Source organism: Bubalus kerabau, chromosome X (genome assembly GCF_029407905.1).
Source record: "Bubalus kerabau isolate K-KA32 ecotype Philippines breed swamp buffalo chromosome X, PCC_UOA_SB_1v2, whole genome shotgun sequence".
Taxonomy (NCBI): domain Eukaryota; kingdom Metazoa; phylum Chordata; class Mammalia; order Artiodactyla; family Bovidae; genus Bubalus; species Bubalus kerabau.
This window is the reverse complement of record NC_073647.1, coordinates 80398070-80421689: the sequence shown is the minus strand read 5'-3', so window position 1 is coordinate 80421689 and position 23620 is coordinate 80398070. Positions and strand designations below refer to the sequence as shown.

The 23620-nt window shown below is 36.6% G+C and overlaps 1 protein-coding gene across 3 annotated transcripts in view; it reads right to left on the bottom strand.

Moving 5' to 3' along the window:
- CHM (CHM Rab escort protein) overlaps positions 1-23620 on the bottom strand; it is a 239441-nt gene that overhangs the window by 56854 nt on the left and 158967 nt on the right. For all 3 annotated transcript variants that reach the window (XM_055564939.1, XM_055564941.1, XM_055564940.1), the window contains exons 9-12: positions 21513-21590; positions 10643-10747; positions 10173-10236; positions 1845-1941 (exon numbers count right to left, since the gene is read on the bottom strand). In XM_055564939.1, coding sequence (XP_055420914.1) covers positions 1845-1941; positions 10173-10236; positions 10643-10747; positions 21513-21590 — 344 coding nt within the window. The remainder of the gene's footprint in view (positions 1-1844; positions 1942-10172; positions 10237-10642; positions 10748-21512; positions 21591-23620) is intronic.

Sequence of the window (23620 nt, the reverse complement as noted above, 5' to 3'; positions counted from 1 at the left end):
CCAAAGAAATAAATGCCAAGACCCATCATAATCTAAATTCTAAAACTCAAAGACTAAGGAGAAAAATCTTGAATGTATACTTGAAAACCAAAAACCATTATCTAGATAGCAAAAGCATACACACATTGTACCAATGTCAAATTCCTGGTTTTGATATTGCACTATAGTTTAGTAAAATGTGACTAATGGAAAAAATTAGATGAAGGATACGTTCGACCTCTGTGTACTATCTTTGCAAATTCTATGAATCCATAATTATTCCAAAATTAAAAAAAAATCTACTTTGACCCAATAATTCCACTCAAAAAAATCCTACAAAAATAATTGATGCTCATAAATATTTGCTATAAAAATGGCTGGTTTTTATAGGAGTATTAAGTAAAATTTTTAAAAAAATCTCAACATCATGGGATTAAATAAAAATGGCATATCCACAATCATTGAAAATTATATCATAGAATTACAAAAAGATTTTTGCTGTTTTAAAGTCCTTAAAAGGCAGGTTATAAACAGTATATAAATAGTATTGCATTTTATTGAAAATATATATGCATACACATCTAAAAAAAGACAAACATAATCAAGTGTTTATCATTTCTAAGGAGAAGGATTATAGTAATTTTACTTTTCTTTCTTACATCTTCCAAATTGTCAACAGTGAATATATATTATTAAGACTGGGAATATAAAATATTTCACATAGAAAAATAATCTATAAAAGTAAATTTTAAAAAATAGTCACAAACATAAAATAAATGCAATTTAGAAAATCCAAAATGAGTGCAGTTGCATAATTTATATGCTAACACAGATAAACTGACACACACAAAAAGCTGGCTAAAGTAACAGGGGGAAAAATAATATGGTAAAGATTTACCTATATCACTATAAAAGGAGAAAAACTTGAGCTACTTTTTCAAATGGAAGTTTAGGATTATAGCAATCCTAGGTAAGTTTGCTTGCCTCCCCCTGTTGGCATCATGCTCCCACTTCTCTTTGTTTGACCACGTTTTTACCATCTTTTAGGAAGCAATAGTCCTACACTTGTAAGCATAGTCAAATATTCCTCGACTAGGCCAAATCAGATTAGTCTTCAGCTTTTCATAATTCATGTTAACAGTTGTAGTAAAACTCAATATAAGTTTACAGGATTTAAAATAATCGTAGCTAATGATACTGTGATGTTTTCCTTCTAAGACTATCTAGAGTCTAATTTGTCAGTACCTCTTGTGATATTTTAATAATCTGCCTCTTACAGCTACTTAGGTATTTGTCATATCTGTCTGACTAGACTGTGAGTCCCCCAAATTCAGGGCTATGTTGTATTCATCTTTAGCTACCCTGATATGCCTACCAGAGCACACCACACTCAGTTAATATTGTCTCGTTTCATTGGATGTGCAGTAAGATTATGAATACTTCAAATGGGGAATGTCAACTGTTCCTTAATAATCCCTATGAATATGCAGTTTAGGTCTAGGCATAGTGATGGCCAATGTACACTTGCTTATTTTACTTACTGAAACATCTTTAAGAAATATGTTGTAGGCAGCAATGATAACTGACAGTGTTGAGACAGAAATTTTGATACACACAGGTAGAAGAACAGATAGCTTAACAATGGTGCATGTGAAGATTTAGTTTTAGAAATGTTCAGAGGCAAGGGGAAGGTATGAAATGACTTACTGTATGACTTACATGATGTGAACAAATACTATGAATTAAAAAATATATATATGTAGCAAAACTCTATTAATACAATCCTGACAACCATAAGAATAGCTGTCCCCCTTTACTTTCTAAACAAACACAAAAGACCAACTACCAGACTCTATTGTGCTTACATGAGCCTTTCATGCATGTCATTGTTGATGAACATAACTCAATGACTCGAACAGCAAAAGTTCCTGGTTCCTCTGCTGGCACTGTTAAAATGGAAATCTAAAAAGCAGAAACAAAACATCAGACATAGCTGTTAGATCTCATTTTCATTATTTTATTATTAGAGCAAACTGAGCATCTTTTTTCAAACATTCATTGATGTTTGAAAAACTTTAGCTGGTGGGATTGAATTTTAGAACAAAATTTGAAACATAAAGCATGCACATGTGTCAAATTATTGATATATTTATATATGATATATATTGCAGTCCTAAAATTCGTGGACAATAAATATTTCAAATATCTTTAATATTTATTAAATCTTTCACTTACTACATATTTTCAAAAGATGTGATTAATTACTTCATTTGTTCCAAAGGTTTAAACAATTTATTGTGCCCCCCCAAAAGGCACAATAAAGGTACAATTCATTATTCTGAATTGTATGCACTTCATTGTTTCAATCACAGCACATTAAATTAAATTTGGTTATTCATAAGGGCTAAAAATAGAAGTTATAGAGTACTAAAATTTTGAAATGTTACCTAAAAAAAAAAGTGCAAAGATACTAATGTCAGCATATACCAAATTAGAGCTAAACAAATACCAAAATATTTCAAAATGAATGGCTTCAAATTAATTTAAGGACTCCATTAATATGCAGTATGCTGTGCTAGGCACCACTAATTGCTATACGGCTTTATATTTAAAAAACTTTAAATAACTGTCAGGTAAATATTTCTCTACAGAACGAAAAACTTCAATACCAATTCTCAATTTAATCTTCAATCTGAGGAAAATATATTGTTTTCTATAGGAAACACTGCCAAAAAATAAAGCCCTATTTGTACTTTTACCTGTGAGCATTATGTTTAGATTTTAACTGGCAACATCATATTGATAGGCAACAGAGGAAATGCTTTTAAGTTCTGAAAATAAAATTTGTTTGATAATCATGACCTTCTTATTATCACTACCTGTATATACATTTGGACATTTACAATGTCTCAAAAACTGTTTTCTCCATATTCCTCAGCTCCTTTTGCTGCTATGATAAAAAAAAATGTCATACTGCAGCATTAAAGAGAGAGGAGCCAGTAAAACATGGATCTAATGTTGTGTGCATGTGTGCTCAGTCATGCCCAACTCAGACTCTGTGGACTGTAGTCCACCAGATTCTTCTGTTCCTGGGATTTTCCAGGCAAGAATACTGGAATGCAATGCCATTTCCTCTTTTAGGATTTTCCCAACCCAAGGATCCAACTCACATCTCCTATATCCCCTGCATTGCAAGAGGATTCTTTACCACCGTGCCACATGGGAAGCCCCTAATGCTGCATAATTATTATCAAACAATTATGACTGAAAACATGTATATAACTGAAAAGGTATCTTAAGGATTGGACCAACATCTAAGTACTTCTTTTGATTCCAACAACTATCACGTATAATCAGTGACCCCCTACCATAGTGTCTTCTGTCTCAACTCTTGAAAAGGTAAATATCTTAAATCACAGAGAGATTATAAAAGCCATCAAAAGGTAATTCCTTCAATCCTTGAATAACCCTTTCATAAAATTTACCTAAACCAACAACTACTCTTTCCTCTCAGTTCAGTTCAGTCACACAGTCGTGTCCAACTCTTTGCGACCCTAAGGACTGCAACATGCCAGGCTTCCCTGTCCATCACCGACTCCCAGAGCTTGCTCAAACTCATGTCCATTGAGTTGGTGATGCCACCCAACAATCTCATCCTCTGTTGTCCCCTTCTCCTCCTGCCTTCAATCTTTCCCAGCATCAGGGTTTTTCCAATGAGTCAGTTCTTCATATTAAGTGGCCAAAGTATTGGAGTTTCACCCTCAGCATCAGTCCTTCCATTGAATATTCAGGACCAATTTCCTTCAGGATTGACTAGTTTGATCTCCTTGCAGTCCAGTCCAAGGGACTCTCAAGTCTTCTCCAACACCACAATTCAAAAAAATCAATTCTTCAGCACTCAGCTTTCTTTATAGTCCAACTCTCACATCCATACATGACTACTGGAAAAACCAGAGCTTTTACTATATGGACCTTTATCACTTTATCAGTAAAGTGATGTCTCTCCTTTTTAATATACTGTGTAGGTTGGTCAAAGCTTTTCTTCCAAGGAACAAGCGTCTTTTAATTTCATGACTGCAATCAGCATCTTCAGTGATTTTGGAGCCCCAAAAATAAAGTCTGTCACCATTTCCACTGTTTCCTCATCTATTTTTCATGAAGTGATGGGACCAGATGCCATGATTTTCATTTTGTGAATGTTGAGTTTTAAGCTAGGTTTTTTCACTCTCCTCTTTCACTTTCATCAAGAGGCTCTTTAGTTCTTCTTCACTTTCTGCCATAAGGGTGGTCTGCGTATCTGAGGTTATTGATATTTCTCCCAGCAATCTTGATTCCAACTTGTGCTTCATCCAGCCTGGCATTTAACATGATGTACTCTGCACATAAGTTAAATAAGCAGGGTGACAATATAGAGCCTTGAAGTACTCCTTTCCCAACTTGGAACCAGTTTGTTGTTCCATGTCCGGTTCTAACTGTTGCTTCTTGACCTGCATACAGATTTCTCAGGAGGCAGGTAATGTGGTCTGGTATTCCCATCTCTTGAAGACTTTTCCAATGTTTGTTGTGATGAAATCAAAGGCATTGGCATAGTCAATAAAGCAGAAAGAGATGTTTTTCTGGAACTCTCTCGCTTTTTCAATGATCCAGTGGATGTTGGCAATTTGATCTCTGGTTCTTCTGCCTTTTCTAAAACCAGCTTGAACATCTGAAAGTTCATGGTTCACATACTGTTCAAGCTCGGCCTTGAGAATTTTGAGCATTACTCTGCTAGTGTGTGAAATTAGTGCAATTGTGCAGTAGTTTGAACATTCTTTGGCATTGCCTTTCTTTGGGATTGGAATGAAAACTGACCTTTTCCAGTCCTGTGACTACTGCTGAGTTTTCTAATTTTGCTGGCATACTGAGTGCAGCACTTTCACAGCATCATCTTTGAGGATTTGAAATAGCTCAACTGGAATTCCACCACCTCCACTAGCTTTGTTTGTAGTGATGCTTCCTAGGCCCACTTGATTTCATATTCTAGTATGTCTGGCTCTAGGTGAGTGATCACACCATTCTTTCCTCTCAGTCTCATCAATTTATTTATGATTCAAAAATTCAAAAAGAGAAAAAAAGAAAACATGTAGGAAAGAAAAAACAGCAGACCAGATATACATTTTAGACTGATCTCTCTGATGGCTGTGTAAGAGTACAGATTTAAAGGAGACAAGATGAGAGGCAGGACAATCAGGTAGAAGGAAGAGGTGATGAGCTCTGAAACCAGAGCAGTGAGAAGGATTGAGAGGAAAGCAGACTGGGGCAACTTCTAGGAAGTATACTGACAAGGACCTGGAAGCTCACGACATGTCCGAGATGGGAGCAGATGTTGGAAGGACGTCAGTGCTTTCATCGAAGTAGGAAGCACTGGATGAGCAGTTTTGAGAGGGAAGATGGTGAGTTCAGCTCTGAGTATGTTCAGTTTGAGGGGTCTTTGGGATAGATGTCCAGTAGGAATTTTGGCCTTTGGGCTAACAGTCCCAGGAGACATAGACATGGAAGGCTATGCAGAGTTGGAAACCGTAAAAGTACATGGAGTCAAGTGGCAAGCATGAAGAATAAGAGGTATGGTAGACTGTACTCAGAACCCTGAGGTGGCCTGATATTTAAGAGGAGGATAGAGCCCACAGAGGAAGTCAAGAGGAAATAGCCAGAGAGTTATGAGGAGAACCAGGAGAACAAAGTGTCATGATAGCCAAAGGAGTAGAGTTTCAAGAGAAAGGGAATTGTCAACACTATCAAACATACCAGAAAATACTTAGGAAACAAAACCCCAAAATGTCCTGTGGTCCTGACTAGTATGAAGTTATTAATAAACTTACGAAGAGAAGCTGTAGTAGGAATTTGATAGTAGAAGCCAGGTTGGTCTAGAAATAATGAGAAGTAAGGAGCTGGAGGCAGCAAGCAGAGACACCATCTCAAAAATATTGTAAGGGTAGGGGAGAGATTGGATATTAGCTGCAAATAAGTACAAACACAAAGAGCATTTTTCTGTTTTTTTATTTTAATTTTTGGAACAGAAAATGCTAATACATGTGTACAGGTTGAGGGGAAGGTGCCAATAGTGGGGAGAGGCTGAAGATGTAGGAGATAGAGCAGGCATACAGGGTGGTGTGGGCACATGTGTGTGTCAAGGGCGCTTATAAAAGGGATTGGCCTTGGATAAGGAGGGGAGCTCCCTCATTAGTCTCTATGCTTGTGTATGTAAGTTGTGGATGGTGAGGCAGGAGATCAAGGGCCACTGTGCTTTGGAGGTGTCCTTACTTTTCTCAGCAAAGTGACGGGGGAGAAGTTAGAGGGCTAAGGGTGGGTAAAAATAGTGAAAACTTAAGACTAGCTCTGAGGGGAGAGGGAGCTGTCTGAGGCCAGTGAGGAGCTAACTGTTGGTAGGTACTCAGGGTTCTGCCAGATGAGGTTGGTGCCACCAACACTGTGGTTGTGCCAGTCTATCTGGTTGCAGTTTTCCTTAGTGTTCCAAGTGTAGATCTGAGCTTCATACAGGGATGGGACTTTCCACTGTGGGTACAGAAGAACATTACATGGAAATTGAAGGTTTTGAAGGAAGAGCAGTTCGTAAGACCTACCATGTGGTCTAGGACATGGAAAAGGAAGAGGGCAGAAAGGAGCTGGTAATCTGGGAGGAAACAGAGGGAACAAGGAACTGTAGGTCTCTCTTAACATGTCAATGAGCAGGCTGGGTGGGGGTAAAAGAATGAAAGAGCTGCAAAGATCAGAGCAGATTAATGTTACTGTGAACCCATGACCTCCAGACTCAGCTGGACCCCTCAACACTGCCCAGTCATCTGACCATGAGACAGGTCACTTTCCACAGTGATTATTTTACTCCTTTCCTTGAGCTCTGACCCATTCCCACACTCACACCCCCATTCTCAGGAGACGACCTCACCTTGTAATTTTTAAAATAAAATAGAACCCATTGGATGGGAACTCCCAAGACTACAAATGTTCCCAGATTCACTCTTTTTTTTTTCCTTTTTAAAAAAATTTTATTCTCTGTTTGATTTTTTAAATTATGAAAGAATGATAACACATTTATAGGAGATATGGAAAATACAAAGTTACATACAGTTCTACTTTATATTACAAATATTTAAGTAGATAAATTACGATTTTTGGTTGGAGTTTTAATATCAAACTCTTAAAAATTAAGAAAATGAATATACAGAAAAGTAGAAGGAAAAGCACCATGAACTAATTCACCATAATTAAGATTTATACAATTTTCACACAACAGCAAGATACAAATTCTATTCAAGTTCCCTCAAACTATAAACTAGGAGACACTGGAACATATCCAGGGACATGAAACAAGGTGCAAAAATTTTATAGTCTAAAGGTATTAAAATCACAGAGTCTGTTCTCTTATCACTGTGAAAATAGGCCAGAAATCAATATCAAAAGATATTTGGAAATAAGCCACATATTTTTAAGCACAATGTGACATTTACCAAGAGAGATCTTTGACTTAGCCATTGAAAGCCTCAATAAAGTTAGAAGACTGAAAAAACACAAATGGTGATTGCAGAGAATAAAGCAGATATAAAGCAGAGAATAAATGAGAAATTAATATCAAAATAAGAAATTAATATCAAAGATACTTAAAAAAACCCATGTAGGACCTCCCTGGTGGTCCAGTTGTTAAGAATCCATCTGCCAATGCAGAGGACACAGGTTCGATCCCTGGTCTGGGAAGATTCCACATGCTGAGGGATAACTAAGCCCATGCACCATAACTACTGAGCCTGTACCCTAGAGCCTGTGGCCCACAACAAGAGAAGCCACAGCAATGAAAAACCCATGCACCAAAACTAGAGAGTAGCCCTCACTCACTGCAACTAGAGAAAGACCACATGCAGCAACAAAGACCCAGCACAGCAAAAAATAAATGAATAAATACATAAAATTTACAAAACACGTATTTGGAAATTAAATGTACATTTTTAAATGATGGGTGTATCTAAGAAGCCATAAAAAGGAAAATTAGAAAATATTTGTCACAGAACAAAAATGAAAAATGAATTACCAGAATTTGTGCATGCAGCTCAAGGTGTTCATGCATTCACCCTCTTATTTCAAAGTGTCACATATCCCATCTAAGGACAATGTTTCTCACCTATTCTCTGAATCCCATCTCCCCTAGCCTTTATCTGGACCTTGCTGCATGAGTTATATTTCTTTTCTTCTGGGAATCTTCAACCTCTCCTCTTCTGGCCCCATTCTCATCAGCTGAAATATACTGTAACACTTCAAAGAAATGCCCTCTTCACTTCCACATCCCTCAGCAGAGATCACTGTCCTCTCTCTTGCTCTTCCCAGCTTAGCTTCTACAGAAGTGTCTTTTTTGCTCTCTTCACTTTTCTGCCTCTGTCACTCTTCAACCCATTCACAAAGCTTATGGTTTACTGGGAGATAGACAAGTAAACTGGCAATTATACAACAGTATGATGAGTGCTACGATTTTACAACTTCTTGTTCACACTTGCCGTGCTGAACTGTCCTTCCTATTTATCTGTCTGTATCTGTATCTGCAGGCTTCCCTGGTGGATCAGTGGTAATGAATCCACCTGCAATGCAGGAGATGTGGCCAGAAAAGTGGCTTAGGTGTTTTGCTTGTCCATCTCTATGTTTTGTTGTGTGCAGGGGGCATACTCAGTACCCTGCTTTTGCTCCCAACACCCTGTTTGCTCCAGGCTTTTCAAAAGTGGCAGTTGGGTTTTTTGGTTTCTTTGTATCTTTTGGGTCCAGAAATTGTCCCAACTGTGTATGAACACAGTTTAGTCCCATATAGTCTCTCTGTATTTTGCTGATCAAGAAGAGTTGTGTCCAGGTGCAAGCACTGTGGCAAAGGGTCCCAGGTCTCAGCCTGTGTCATTTCCCCTGAGGGATCTACACCCTTTTTCTTAAGGAGCAATCAGTGGTAAAGAATCTGCTTGCCAAGCAGGAGACACAGGTTTGATCCTTGGGTCAGAAAGATCCCCTGGAGGAGGGCATGGCAATCCACTGCAGTAGTCTTGCCTGGAGAATCCCTTGGACAAAGGAGCCTGGTGGGCTATAGTCCATGGGGTCGAAAAAGACTCGAACATGACTTAGTGACTAAACAACAAAAGACAATCTCTATCCTACAGACTGCAAGCTATGAGGGGACAGATGCTATCATGGTCAGCAATATCTCCTCAGAATCTAGCACACTGCCTGGCATGTGAAAGGTACTCACTCTCTGTTGAATTATTAAATGAAAGAATTTGCACTCACACTTAAAACTAACATATTTGTTTAATAAAATAGAAAGTTTCCAACTTAAGGAAATTTCAGAACCTATCTTAAGCAGTAGCATTCAAGCTAGATCTGACATTCATGCTTACTGAGTAAGCTGATTTTATCAGTCCTGTAAACTGTTGTCAGAAGGAGAAGGGGGCATTCTTTTGGAATTTACATGTTCAGATTAAGGAAAAACCACAGGTATAAAGATTCCACTGATAGAATCAGTGGTTATGAGGAGGAAGAGGGTACCAAGATGAACCATGGTGATGAGGAAAGCCTGAATTGAAAATGCATGCTGATGCTCCTTCACACGAGGCCCCTAACTGAACTTACCACCACTGCTATAGGACTGGTTAAGCCTTTTCCTTCAAGATTTTTGCTGTTGTTGTTGTTCAGTTGCTAAGTCGTGTCCAACTCTTTGCAATCCCATGAACTGCAGCATGCCAGGCTTCCCTGTCCTTCACTGTCTTCCAGAGTTTGGTCAAATTCACGTTCACTGAGTCAGTGATGCTACCTAACCATATCATCCTCATCTTATCCAAGATTTTTAAATGTTTCTAAATGCTTTTCTTCCCACAATAATATAATTTCAATTTCATAGTTGTAAAAAAAAAAAAAAAAAAAACAACTAGGATGATTTCAATATTCCTAGAATAAATCTGTTACATAGGAGCAATTAGTTGTTCCACTGGAAGGAAATCTTTAAGAAACCAAAATTATTACATAATTACCATTATGTATTTTAAAAATGCATTAAATGTATTATTAGCACATATTTTTAAAATATATTTTATTTCACCTGTATTAATTTACAACATATTACCATGTAGATTAAGTTAGCAACATGTTACCAACGAGTACAAGACTAGAATTACCTGTTGATCTGAATCTGTTTTGAGAACAGATCTATCTGTAATCAAGACTGCCCTGGAGATCTGCCTGTAATGCAGAAAAGTTAATCAGTGACTCAGATTCCATGGATAAATCTCATTTATATAGCTATATGACCACCATAAGGTATGCTTGAAAGATTTAAGTCATGATAAAAGTGTCACCTCCCCAAACCAAGTCAAGTTCTGTTTTAATATTTTCTTGGCTCAGGAAAGGAGGATGTGTGACCTGCAGACAGATCCCAGCTAATGCAATGGAGTCAACATTAGGCTAGGTTCCCCTCAAACCAGACCTTATAAGAAAACAGTGGTAACACACTGAATATATCTTTGGTTTGGTATACATTTGCATCTTACTTGAAGAACAGAATCATACAGAATTGTCAATGTAACCACACAGATGAATTTCCCTAAGTTTCACCTTCCCTTGCAGAGTGGCTGGAGGGGTGCCTTACCTGTATTGCACACGTGAACATGTGTTCTCAGACAAATAACTGTCTTCCACAAGGAAATGCTTAGAGATTATTCTCTGACCATACTGATCTATGATTGCTTTACATCTACAAAGAAGATAAGCAAAGAAAAAAGTTCTCATTGATGATTACATAATAAAGAAAACAAACAGAATCAGCTAGCTACCAATCCTGAATCTAAAATTACTTTGTGAGAAGATTTAAAAATTGCCCACAAGTACACATTTTTGACACAAAACTTAAACCAAACTGCAGAATATATATTCTTGTTGCTATTTTGAATTATTTTAAACTATTAAGTGTGGACTAGAACTTAAATATTTATTTTGAATGCTATTAATAGTAAGAGGAAAGTTAGGACAACTATTATGCTATAAGCTTTTCTAATGTTTAGGAACATAGAAGATTTTTCTTTGTTTAGAAAATAGGCTTTTTTTTTTTTCTTAACAGATCTAAGAAAAGGGGGAGGAAAAGTTGTTTAAGTATCTTGTTATATTATTTACAGCCTAATAAAGCCACTATTTACAGCCTAATAAAGCCACTAAAGGCTTGTTTTTCTGTTAAGTGTCGCTTTCTCTTTTGTTCAAGAATAGCTATTTTGCAACAAGTGTGATAATGTTTTAAACCAAAAAAAACGGGGGGAGGGATAGAGCTTTTTTAATATCTGTTTCCACTTTACTTCAAAGGATGATCATAGAAAGATTTCTTTCAAATGCTGTTTCCAAATAAAGAAAACACTTATGCATGGACATTATCAGGTCTCTGTCATCTGAAATGTGTTGGGACAATGAATCATATAGAACCCTGCATTGACCTTCTCTCAGTGTGTCTAGATAAAACGATGAATATTAGAATCCATCTCCTTGCAGTGCCACAAGTTATAAATGTACTTTATAGGGTTCATTATCCAAACTAATGGACTAAGGGCAACATCCTTGAAATGGATTTACCAGCACTGACAAAGACAGTATGCAATATTTCAGGAACTATATGCAAATGTCTGCATGTTTCCTATATATTTTTATTATGGAAATAACACAATTTACTTTGTCATAGCTTTCCTTTTGAGACTAGAATTATTTTATTTGAAAAACACTTATGTGTTACTCCTCATAAAATGCAAACAAGTAATTTCAAACTGATGTCATATTTTAAATATATTAGCATAAATTAAAATATGCTACCCTAAATAAGAGCTATTTTTTAAAAAGAGCTATTTGCCAGGCATAAAGGCATTAACAGTAAAATGACAAATACCCAAGACCAATAGTGAGAGGAATTTAATGCGTATTTTAATAAAGGCAGATTATGATATGCTGATATTCTTAAATAAATGGCATGACACTGCCATCAGGCTAAACTATATCTTGTGATATTAGATACATATATTTTTAATCAATTGACTACATATTAATAAATATATCAATATTTATGTGATTTTTTCCCATATAACTTATACTTCCTTTCTCTTTCTCAGTTATATTTCTATGCATATCGCCTCACATTTCATCAAACTAGAGCTCCTGCTTTATAAAATACTTAACTAACTAAAGTATTTATATCTATTTTAAAAAATAAGTACTTAAAATCAGAAAGGCAAGTTAGTCTCCTGGTTTATGTTTTTATTAATTTTTTTTTTTTCTTTTTCTGGACCATGACATGTGGCTTGTGAGATCTTAGTTCCCCAAGCAGGGATCGAACCAGGGCCCCTGCTGTGAAAACTGCAAGCCCTAACCACTGGACTGCCAGAGAACTCCTTCAAGTCTTCTGTTTTAAAACATTCATACACAATTTAAAACACAAGGTACTTTGGCAAGGGAAAAGAGAAATCTGTTGATCCATCATGAAGCTTCAATCCCTATTTGTCCTGGAAACACTGACAAGCCTCTTTCTTACCTTTAACTCAGAGACTATAGAAAGTCAAGAGGGAATAATCTGGGCAGAAAAAAAGAGGCTGTTAAAATCTTCTGTATTTTGACAAGGATTCAGATTATACAGATTTATCATTTGTCAACATTCAGGTAATGAGCACTTAAGATTTGGGTACTTTACCACATGTAAATTTTACATCAGAAGAAAAAGCTATAAACAAATATTAAACTCTAGTTAATGATATGCATACTGAAGTATTTAGGGGAAACTGTACTGCTATCTGGAATTTACTGTGAAAGTTACTGTGAAACGGTGAATAGGTGAACAGAGGGATAAATATTTGGGTAGACATATGATTAAGCAAGCATGTTGAAATGTTAATTGTAGAATCTAAGTTGTGGATATACAGGTGATCACCCTGAAATTCTTTCCATGTTGGTGTAGAGTTTAATATTTTCACCATAAAATGTTGGAATCAAATTGGAAGAGGGAGTGATGTTAGTGTAAACCTTGGACTCCAATCTAAGTCTTTGCAAAGGGCTCCCATTTAAGTAAACCACATAATTAAACCTGGCCCTGAAGCTTGTGGAGACCTCCTTGCCTGTAGGTTTCCAAATACTAACTGGTCTGCTTTCATGATAGCTACAGCTTTGGTGAAAGGCAGACAGTGATTTCAGAAGTTATGGTATTAACACTACTGGGGATCACTCAGAACGGAAGAATGGGTATGGAGACTGGGGAGCTCAACTATGCAAGGATAATATGCCAATAAATGTGCCTATCTATGCTGACGCTTCTGGATTAAAAAGTGATTCTCACAGGAGGAGGAGAAGGAGAAGGAAGCAAATCAGAATCACACCTGGGGGACTTTTTCAAATTATAAGTACCCCTGGAGATTCTGATAAGCTCCCAAATCCCAGGGAAGAATCACCATGGAGTGTGTCACAGCTACTGTTGTATCTTTACGCTATCCTAGGTGGAAATTCAAGATTATTGCTATAGAAAAAAACACTGATTTCTGCAGAAATTGAGGTGACAGTCATATATGCCCAGTCAGCCAGATAGATGATAACAATACAACTTACCTGATAGTCTCATGCTAAAGTACTAAGGCTCTAGGCCTGAGCAAAGCTGTTCAAACCAAGACATATTTAAGTAAGTGATAAGATTTGTTTTCCCCTCAGATACTTACTATCATATATTAGGCCTATTTGGGAGAACAATGAGGAAAGAGATATAGATCTGGGACCTAGACTTAGACTTTGTATTATAAAGATTAATATAAAAAATTATGACATTCAAGTAACGGAAAACAACAAAATGAGACATTAAAATCGCCTCTGTTCACCCCTCCAACATGAACTTGAGGAAGCCATTAAAGATTAACAGCATTCTGGATTTAGTTGAGGATCTTGCTGAGCCCCATAAATAGTAAATTGAGGAGGAACATGATAGGAGTTCCCAGTTACAGGGCGCAACAACCAAGCTGATCATAAGAATCAGTGAAGCCAGACAGAACATTTCTAGAGCTGAGCTTTCTAAATCACAACAGTTATACAGTTCTTGGTTCAATAACATGAGGGCACAAATAGCAAAATTAAGGTAAGAAAGAAAATAATCAGCAAGATGAAAACTCTTTATCTGGAATTTGGTCCAGGAGATAAAAAATAATATTAAAACAAGTATCCATTCTCTATAATCTTCAGATTAATATCCCCATTACTTTTATAAGGAATACATAAATCACACATGAAATCATTAAAAGAAAAATACATTAATTAAAGGAATTAGAAGATTCCCAGTAACTGAAGGAAACAGAATAATACCTCTGCTCACAATGCCCTTTCAAGCTTTCTCAAACTTATTATTTCAAATGCCACCTTTTCGATGAAACCATTCCAAAACGCCTATTACTCATTTTTATTGGATACATATCTATTACAACAGTCTCAAACATGATTGTAACTCCAAACCTATGGCTCTTTGTTGTAATCAATCCCAAGCTCTATATTCATATTTTTAACTATTACCTACTTTTTTTTCTGGATAGACTCCAAATGCCTTTTTAACCTAGCATGCCCCATACCTGAATTCTTCATAGTTCCTCACCTGCTTCCCTTCTTGGAATCCAAGTCCCAGTTAATGGCATGACCAGCAGTTACTAGAGTTTCCTTAGATTAGAAATCTCTTTTCCCACATCTAATCTGCTACTCAATCTTGATTTCACCTTATAAACATTTCTTGAAACTAGCCTTTCCTCAACATCTCCACTGACACTGCCCTAGACTCTTGTTAAATCTAATATGACAATGAATGGATTGTTACCACACTGGTAGTTCATTTGTTAAAAATAATATTTATGCCATATGTGTGTGGCATAACAACCATGTACCAAGCACTGTTCTAAGAGGTGAAAGCTTGGTGGTGGGGGGAACAGCAGAGTATTTGGGAATGTTCTTTGGAGGAAGTGATACATTAGCTGCTTTTGTTTTAGAAAAGGCAGAGGAATCAGAGATCAAATTGCCAACATCCGCTGGATCATCAAAAAAGCAAGAGAGTTCCAGAAAAACATCTATTTCTGCTTTATTGACTATGCCAAAGCCTTTTACTGTGTGGATCACAATAAACTGTGGAAAATTATGAAAGAGATGGGAATACCAGACCACCTGACCTGCCTCTTGAGAAACCTATTTGCAGGTTAGGAAGCAACAGTTAGAACTGGACATGGAACAACAGACTGGTTCCAAATAGGAAATGGAGTATGTCAAGGCTGTATAGTGTCACCCTGCTTATTTAACTTATATGCAGAGTACATTATGAGAAACGCTGGGCTGGAAGAAGCACAAGCTGGAATCAAGATTCCCAGGAGAAATGTCAATAACCTCAGATATGCAGATGACACCACCCTTATGGCAGAAAGTGAAGAGGAACTCAAAAGCCTCTTGATGAAAGTGAAAGTGGAGAGTGAAAAAGTTGACTTAAAGCTCAACATTCAGAAAACGAAGATCATGGCATCTGGTCCCATCACTTCATGGGAAATAGATGGGGAAACAGTGGAAACAGTGTCAGACTTTATTTTTTGGGGCTCCAAAATCACTGCAGATGGTGACTGCAGCCATGAAATTAAAAGACGCTTATTCCTTGGGAGGAAAGTTATGACCAACCTAGATAGCATATTCAAAAGCAGAGACATTACTTTGCCAATAAAGGTCCGTCTAGTCAAGGCTATGGTTTTTCCTGTGGTCATGTATGGATGTGAAGAAAGGTGAGCGCAGAAGAACTGATGCTTTTGAAGTGTGGTGTTGGAGAAGACTCTTGGGAGTCCCTTGGACTGCAAGGAGATCCAACCAGTCCATTCTGAAGGAGATCAGCCTTGGGATTTCTTTGGAAGGAATGATGCTAAAGCTGAAACTCCAGTACTTTGGCCACCTCATGCGAAGAGTTGACTCATTGGAAAAGACTCTGATGCTGGGAGGGATTGGGGGCAGGAGGAGAAGGGGACGACAGAGGATGAGATGGCTGGATGGCATCACTGACTCTATGGACATGAGTTTGAGTGAATTCCGGGAGTTGGTGATGGACAGGGAGGCCTGGCGTGCTGCGATTCATGGGGTTGCAAAGAGTCAGACATGACTGAGCAACTGAACTGAACTGAAAGCAGTTAAAACCAGTTAAAGCAAGCAAATAAGAACATTTCAATAGAAGCTCAGCACTTGCAGGGGAACAGAGGCAAGTAAGAGAAATACAAGGAACCAAATAGGGAGAGAAGACAGATGAACTGAGAGAGGCAGGCAAAGGTCAGACCCCAGAGTCTCACGCGTCATGTTAAAGGGGTCACGCGGCATTCTGAAGTGATATAAAGTCACTGAAGCTTTTTACATAGGGAAGGACAGAGCCAGATCTGCAATATTGAACAGATTTCAATGTATAATTATCTAATTAATTTATTTGTTCTCTAATGTACCCCAGTAGACTCTAAGCTCCATGAGAACAAAGATCATGATTGTCTTGTACTGTGCTATACCACCAGTGCCTGGCACACAGATGACAACTGTGCATGGATGCCTGAATACATGATGGATGATGGAAGTATTCAATATATGTGAATAGTGCAGAAACAGAAACAAAAATTACAGAATCTCTGATTTAGCAGGTAAAGAATCTCTTTCCATCGCAGTGCTTCTTCCAAATCACCTCTAATCACAGAAATGGAATGTAAAAGTAACAAATCTAATCTTGTTATTCACCCATTTATAATTATATTACCATATGTAAAATAGATAGCCAATGCGAATTTGCTGAATTTGCTGTACTACTCAGGAAACTCAAACAGGGGCTCTGTATCAACCTAGAGGGGTGGGATGGGGAGGGAAGTTCAAAAGGGAGGGGATATATGTATACCTATGGCTGACTCATGTTGAGGTTTGATAGAAAACAACAAAATTCTGTAAAGAAATTATTCTTCAATAAAAAATAAATTTAAAAAACTACATTATAATCTGAAATATCTGAAATTATAATCTGAACTCCTTAGCATAGCACAGAAGGATCTTCCCAATATATCTCCTCTATGGGATTCCAAAGTATCCAATTACATTAAAAACTACTATTAGCTAACAGATACTAAGCTCTTGCTATATGGATTCTACACACTTCATCTGTTCAATTCATACTCATAATAACCAAATGAGATAGGTACTGTTGTGTCCCACTTTCAAGATAAAGAAACTGAAGCAAAGAGAGGTTAAACAACTTGCTAAAGTTCACTCAACTAGTAAGTGGGGAAGCCAGGACACATATCTAGGCCTACATGACTTTAGAGCCTGTAATCTTTATACACAAGGGCAAGATTCATGTTTTATTCATCTCTTTATCCCCATAGCAACTAGCATGTGATTGGTGGAGGTTAAATATCTAGAATATTACCACTACCATCTTGCAAATTGGACATACTAAAATATGAAATTCAGTGATTTTCTTATTTAATGAAAAATGGTGTTAAGAATCAGTCACCTCACCCTGAGTCTAACATACTATTCATTACTAACTTCCAAATACCTGGGAAAGGTACAGTTAGTTATTCCTGACATAAGAAAAAAAAAAAAAAGATATCTCCAAGAAATAGTAATAGCAGGAAATCTAGTAAGTGAGACAGCTGAAGTTCACAAGAACATTAGCTGAAGTAATTAGATTCCGACTATTGGTTACAGACATGTCTGGCCAAGGTCATCCATACCCTACACTAATATCAAATACTGCGCTGCTAAATGGTGAAATCAAATTTACAGGAATTTTACATGGTCAGCATTCCTACAAAGGAAAAGAAAGCTGCTCAACAACAGCATTCAGTGTTTCCAAAAACAGTCAACAGAGGGCTTCAGTATTAGAATTTAATGAGAATGTATAGAAAAGAACTCCTGATATATATGTCCTCTGAAAATTAAGAAAGCAGAGTCAAGGATAACATAGCCAAGACAGCACAGTCAAAGTGGATCTCAGGAGAGTACATTAAACAAAAATGAAAAATAAGATATAGCTCAAAATAAGTATGGATTTAGTTACATATTCCATATTTCTCCTCTCAAAGTTTGTACAACACTTTGATGTATAATCACCACGCTAAACTCAATGCTATGATCATTTATGCTTCTATTTGCTTTCCTCAATGAAAGGTGAAAAGAAAAGCACAAAAATGCTATCATCAATTTTTAATCTTCATTTTTATAAACTTAAATCTATTGAGTATAATGGATGATAGGAACCTGCCTTGATTCTGGGGATACTATAGCAGTGAGATCCTGCCTTTTCTTACAGAGAATTTACAATCATATGGGGGGACCTGAGTTGCGGGGCTGGCAGAGGGTTCTGATCTAGTCTGTGGGATCAGGAAATAAACTTAGACCTTTGAGGTCTAAACATGAGGTCTAAGCACCTGAAGCATGGGTAGCTCTTAACCACACCAAAGAGGAAAGAGGATGCCAAGTGTTCCATACAAGAAATTAGGGGAGACAAGACAATCTAAAACCATAAGGAGACAAATGCAAACGTTTGCAAATTCCTTGATTAATAAGCCTATAAAACTCAGAATAAACAATTGTTTGAGTCAACCTGGATTGCTTAAAAAGAAATGTATGCTGGATATGCCCAAATATAAACTCAAGGTTTTTCCCTCAAAAAATTATCCCTCATTTATATTCAAATCCTGACAAAATATCTATTACTGGTAGGTCTCTCAATTATTGGATTTTGAATGACAAAGTAATAGTATTTGTGAAAGATAAATTAGCCTGAGTCAACTTCAGTCAATACTTGCTTTAGATGCTTATAGAGACTCTTTGACTTGATACAATGGATTTTTAGTGAAGGTTTGAATTTACAGTTTTGAAGTACTGGTTGTCTCTTATAAAGAAACTTTTTAAAGATCAATTATGCAATTTAGTAGTGAGAATATTGTACATATCATGAATATTATAAATGCAGGTCAAATTTTTAACTGTCCCACTATTAAGGAAATAAATATTTATGGCTTGGAATAAGTTTTCCAATATGAGAATCATACACAGAATACAAAATGGCTATATCTTAAACACCCCAAGATGGACAATAAAAAGATATTCATTGGAAAACTGACATTCTAGTAAAGTAATAATAAACAGTGGAAGTAGCCATTTTACGATTTCATTCATATTCATTAAAGTAGACACATACAACCTGTTCTAACATTTTTTTAAATTTTTCACTGGACTGAAGATTACCCAATATGTGAGAATGGACTATATTTGGGCATATAAAACATTTTAAGATAATTTATTTCTAAGTGCTAAGGAAAAACTAAGTACTTTTTAAGTACTTTCAGTAACTCAACTAAAGCATGTCATATCTGGGAGGAGACCCAAAATCTACCACAGAGTCCATCTAATTCATAGCCAAAGGAACTGGTCCAGAGACAAGTGACTTGCCCACTGTCCCTCATGGCAGTGACAGAGTTCCAGGTCTCCTTTTACTCCAGGATTACCTGACCACTGCATGCCTTAAGAGTTGTTAAAGAATAATTATTATGTTTAAGGTCTTTCTACAAAGATAAAAAAGAAATGAATTAAGACCTAGAGTGCCTAGTCCATCATGGAACACAGTACCAGTGGCTAAATCTTGAACTTTACCTTAAAGATCAGTGTTTCTCAGTTTCATCTAAGGAGTACCTACATAATATTCAGCTGGAGGTGTTCCTTAAAATTGCCAATTTCCTGGCTCCACTCTAAGCATATTATCCAATTTTACTCTACCAGCATGAGGCACAGAAATGGGCATTTTGTTTTACAAGTTTACCTATTACCTAGTGATTTACAGACACATTAAAATTTGAAAACTACCAAACTTTGGTCTTTAGAGCCTGAGCCCTCAGCTATCTGTTGCAGTCCAAGATCTGCAGCAGACCACAAAGAAGAGTTCCTCTATTTAGAGTTTGTAATAAAAACTAAGTCAAAGTTAAGGTAAATGCAGCCTTTAGTGCAACAGATGCTTTTTACTGTACTAACAGATCCTTTAAGAAAAACAACAAACACAAGCCATGCGGATTCTTCATGTCACCAAGAGTAACATGTAGGACTGGAATGAGGCCTCCAAAACGTAAAAGGATCTAAGTAAATAAGCACCAAACAAGCAATTCATTATCTAGCTTTCCATCATGGATACATACTCATGCTTCAAAATGAATGCATAAGGGAAAATGACTTTAAGAATCATAAAGACAACTATTCCATCATGAACCTCCAGAGAGCCCTCACATATCAATATATCTTGGGCCTGTGGGGTAGATTTTTCACTGTAGATTATTAATGTTTCACTTATGTAGTACCTTTCTGTTAAAGTGCTAAAGATAATTATATGCATTTAAACCATATGTCTATTTTATCTTATACTAAATATTTACTTTCCTTGTCTAAATATTACATATTCTAGTTGAATTTGTTCTCCACCATATCTCAAAATACTAGTTATTGCACTATAGCTGGCCTATAAGAAATTAACACTTTATGCTACTTGGACTATATAAAATTATTGTAAAATGAAAAAAACAGCTTAAATTTTATATTTTTAAGATTCTAGGTCCAGATATTAAGGTATTTTATGACCTGAACAATACTACTTCTTTATGTATCCCTAAAAACAGTCACACAAGAGATATGGATCAGTAAATACTTAGAAAAAGAAAAATACATAGCAATTTAAAACAGCTCCTAAAATTTGATGCAGTTAGCCCATTTATGTTTAAATGTAAAGCCCAGAAATAAAAAATATATATATATATACTACTTAGTGTAATTTAGACAAGAACATATTTTAGTAACTGAATAACAAATCCTAGAAAAATAAAACTGAAATATAAAAAAGAACAGATAAAGAGATCATGTTCAGCTTTCTTTAAAAGCAGGTACATTCTTATTTCAATTCTAAACCAGCCTGCAGGCCTGATACGGTTATAAAGGAATTCATCCTCAGATAACAGGGCAGCATAGTTTATGACAACAATCTACCTAAAAATCATTAAAGTCTTTTCTCTTGGAGTGACATGCATTATCAGCAGAGATTAATTTGATGAGTCTTTAGGTGAGATCCATTTTTAAAAATGCAATAACATAGGGCTTTGTTGTCATCTGATGAAAATCAATTAGAGGAGGTAAGGCCACAAGGAAAACTAACATCACTCATCACCTACCCCCGGCAGCTGAAATGATTTGTCTTCTGAGCTTGGATGATCAGGAGTTATAGGCATATTGCAGGGAAATTAATTTAGTTTCTATATTCTGAACTCATTTTCCTTGTTCTGGAGGATCTAAACACAAATTACTTTTAATCAAGGTTGATATGTTATTAATACCAAGGAGGATCTTTGAAGAATCATTTTTTAAAAATCGACTTTAGCATTTTTCACTTGTGCTTAGGGGTGTAAATACAGGAAGGCAACTTATATCATCCTTACTTTCCAGATTCTTTATCCACAACAAGGCACTGTACTGAATGGCGAAGACAATAGATTCCACCAAACACTGCACACATTCTAGGAAGAGAATAGGAAAATGAGGATTAGAATTCTTGAGTTGAAAATTAAGGTAACATAATGTTTTTTAAAATATCTAACACCTAATAAATTTAACTGGTCTTAGAAGAAAAATATATTGATAATTTATTATCTATCATGGTATTAAGGATATCTCAGAGATAAGATTAATATTTTAATGCAGCAGAGGTATTAGTGCTAATAATACAACATGAAAACCTAGAATTGTGACCAAGCTGAAAGTATCCCTAAGCAAAGCTCAGTTATCCCCCACTCCCAAACCAGCTACTGACTACCTAAGGTATATAGGCTACAAATAGCCTCAGGAGGTGATGGATGAGACCCCTCCACAACAGAAGTGACCACAAAGAAATGCTAAGGGAAAAACAAGCTGGGAAGGCTCTGGAAATTTTACTTACCATAAAAGTAAGCACAAACTAAATCAGGAACTGAAAACCAGAGGAATAAGCACAGGAGTTAATGCTACAGAAGGTCTAAGGAGTTTGTCTAACTCACGAATCTAGGGGCTGGAGTTTTAATGCCCATGTAGGGAAAGGAGAGGCCTTAGGATTCAAACAAGGCAGAGAGTAGAGAATGAGATATTCTCTAATAATATCTGGATCCTTAAAGGACTACACTTTAGTGAAAAGGTGATCAAGGGGGAAAATCCAGTGACTACAAGACAGAAAACATTAAATTGTTTTATCTAAAGCCCTGTGTGGGTTTCCACGATGGCTCAGTGGTAAAGAATCCATCTGCAAGGATGTATATTCTTCTGTATTTTTTTTTTTTTTGAATTTTATTTACTTATTTTTTATTTTTTAACTTTACAATATTGTATTTATAACCAGTGGTCTTCTCTCACATAGACTGGAAATCTGAAATTACACTATTACATGATTTGAGAAACTCTGACTGAGCAACTTCACTCACTAACCAATAAAACATCATGAAAAATGGCTCTGTGCCAGGGTGTGTGCTCAATAGCTCAGCTGTGTCTGACTCTTTGCGGCCCCAAAGACTAACCTGCTAGGCTCCTCTGTCCATGGAAATCTCCAGGCAAGAATACTGGAGTGGGTTGCCACTTCCTACATCACGGGATCTTTCTGACCCAGGGATCAAACCCCGTCTCTTGTGTCTTCTGCATTGGCAGGCTGATTCTTTACCACTGGCCCCACCTGGGTCAGTAGTACTCTGGGAAATTTTGTGGAAGCAACTGCTAAAACTTTCTAGAACAATATGACCTCAATCCAGGCTACATGAAATTATCAAAATTTCCCAGAGTTCCCTTATGATGAGCTTATAATCCAATACAACAAATGAAGAAATACATCTTATCCTGAGTGAGAATTAACAGACATAACAAACAGAAGGATTAGATTACCACAAAACCTTATTCAGATAGTTAAAATGAGTATACTAAAAAGGGATGGATTAAAAACATTAAGAATGATGGAAAGCCCAGGAAGAAGACTGTGGTAGACTGAATAATGCTCCCATCACAGATGTCCACATCCTAATCTCTGGAACCTGTGGATATGTTCTCTTACACAGCAAGAGGAACTCTGAAGATGTGATTAAACTAAAGATCATGAGATGGAGAAATTATCCTAGATTATCCCAATGGATGCAATGTCATCAGAAAGGTATCTTAAAAGAGGAAGCAGAAAGGTCAAAGTCAGTGAAGATTTGCAGATGGAAGCAGAGGTCAGAGTCATGCCACTGCTAAAAGGGGGTCACAAGTCAAGGAATGCAGGGGGCCTTTATAAGCTGGAAAAGATAAGAAATAGATTCTCTCCTACAGCCCCAAGACAGAAGGAGCCCAGCCTATTCATTTTAGGCTTCAGACACCCAGGAGTGTGAGACAACAGACTTTCATGGTTTTAAGCTAATAAGTTAATGGTGATTTATTATGGCAGTGATAGCAAACTAATATAAGACCCATGAAAGTGAAAGTGAAGTCGTTCAGTTATGTCCGACTCTTTGCGACCCTATGGACTATAGCCGACCAGGTTCCTCTGTCCATGGGA